This window comes from Cavia porcellus, unplaced genomic scaffold (genome assembly GCF_034190915.1).
Source record: "Cavia porcellus strain 051 isolate PalLab524CR breed Dunkin Hartley unplaced genomic scaffold, mCavPor4.1 scaffold_9, whole genome shotgun sequence".
In the NCBI taxonomy this organism is placed as follows: Eukaryota; Metazoa; Chordata; class Mammalia; order Rodentia; family Caviidae; genus Cavia; species Cavia porcellus.
In genome coordinates, this window is record NW_026947492.1 from 18,440,074 (window position 1) to 18,441,613 (window position 1,540).

A 1,540-nucleotide genomic window follows, 5' to 3' on the forward strand; every position below is an offset into this window, starting at 1 on the left:
TCTTTCAACAGAACAACATAATAGAAGAGTAACAATGCTTAATACATTGCGCATGGTTATCTGTAAAATAGTTGCTCAGAATGCAAGATATAGGCATGAAAAATTGACCAAGCCACATGAGAACAAACCTTATTTTCAATGAACTAAGAGAAATTAGAGGTAAAGCTATCTTCCATTTTGTGTGTTTATATATATATATTCTTTTCCTTTCCTTCCTTCTTTTCTCCTTTCTCCTCTCCCAGTTCTCTTTCCTTTTGAAGTTTCTTCCCATTTTACAACATCTATCATGCATTTGGGAACCTACTTACTTTTCCAGCCTCTCACACTAGGGAGACAGTACTGTTTCTTTCTTAAGAAAATATTTTTCTGCCCCAGGTTTTCCTCAAGGCAATTTTAACATCCTTGTTCCTCAAGCTATAGATTAATGGATTTAACATAGGTTCCACAATGGTATAGAATAAAGAGGACACTTTTCCTTTGCCAAGGGGAAAAACAGATGGTGGTTTCAGATACACAAAAGCCCCAGAACCAAAGAAAAGAGACACTACAATCATATGGGAGCTGCAGGTGCGGAAAGCTTTGGACCTGCCCTCTGAGGAACGAATGTGAAGAACACTAGACAGGATGAGGGCATAAGAAATAAAGATGGTGACAATAGGTATTCCAATATCAATGGCCACAACAATAAACACCACCAACTCATTTGTATCAGTGCTATTACAGGAGAGTTCAAGGATGGGAAAGATATCACACATGAAATGATTGATAAGGTTATCAGAACAAAAGGTCAGACTCATTATGTTTCCTGTGTGGACAGTGGCCCCAGCAAACCCCATGAAATAGACACCAAACAAGAGGAGTGAACACACCTGGGGAGACATGGAGACTGTGTACATCAGTGGAGTACAGATGGCAACATAGCGATCACACGCCATTGCTGAAAGGATGAAGGATTCAGAAATGACAAAGAAGCAGAAGAAAAAGAGCTGAGTCATGCACCCAGCATGCATGATCTTGTTCTTCTTGGAGATAAAACTCATCAGCATTTTGGGGGTGATGGTAGTGGAGTAAGATAAATCTATGATGGCTAGATTGAAGAGGAAGAAGTACATGGGGGTGTGCAGGTGAGAGTTCAGTGCTATTAGCATGATCAAGCCCAGGTTGCCAAGCACTGTGACCAGGTAGAAACCTAGAAAGAGGAAGAAGAGGGGGATCTGGAGTCCTGGCTGGTCCGTTAAGCCTGCGAGGATGAACTCTGTCGCCGAAGAGTTCTTGGCTGCCATTTGCTCTTGAGTATTTTCTGTGGGGTGAAGGAAAGAGGATAGTTTGCAAAACAAAGAAATACCACAATGTCCTTTTTCTGTCTCCCTCATTCTTGAAACAAGAATCCATAAAGAGAGATTTGATATTGCTAGGAAGACTTCAGATTTACCATGGGCAGTAGCAAACTACCAATTGACTTTAACTTTCAGAGTATTATGTGAGGATAAATTCCTGCCTCCAGAATGAGAGTTGGTGATGCTCAAGAAAAGGATTTCAA

The 1,540-nt window shown here is 40.7% G+C and overlaps 1 protein-coding gene across 1 annotated transcript; it reads right to left on the reverse strand.

Moving 5' to 3' along the window:
- Nucleotides 1–318: 318 nt before the first annotated feature.
- Nucleotides 319–1,289, reverse strand: LOC100724027 (olfactory receptor 8B12-like). Its single transcript, XM_003472574.5, has one exon. It carries the CDS (start codon nt 1,281–1,283, stop codon nt 351–353), a length of 933 nt encoding a protein of 310 aa, XP_003472622.2. The 5' UTR covers nt 1,284–1,289; the 3' UTR covers nt 319–350.
- Nucleotides 1,290–1,540: the final 251 nt, after the last annotated feature.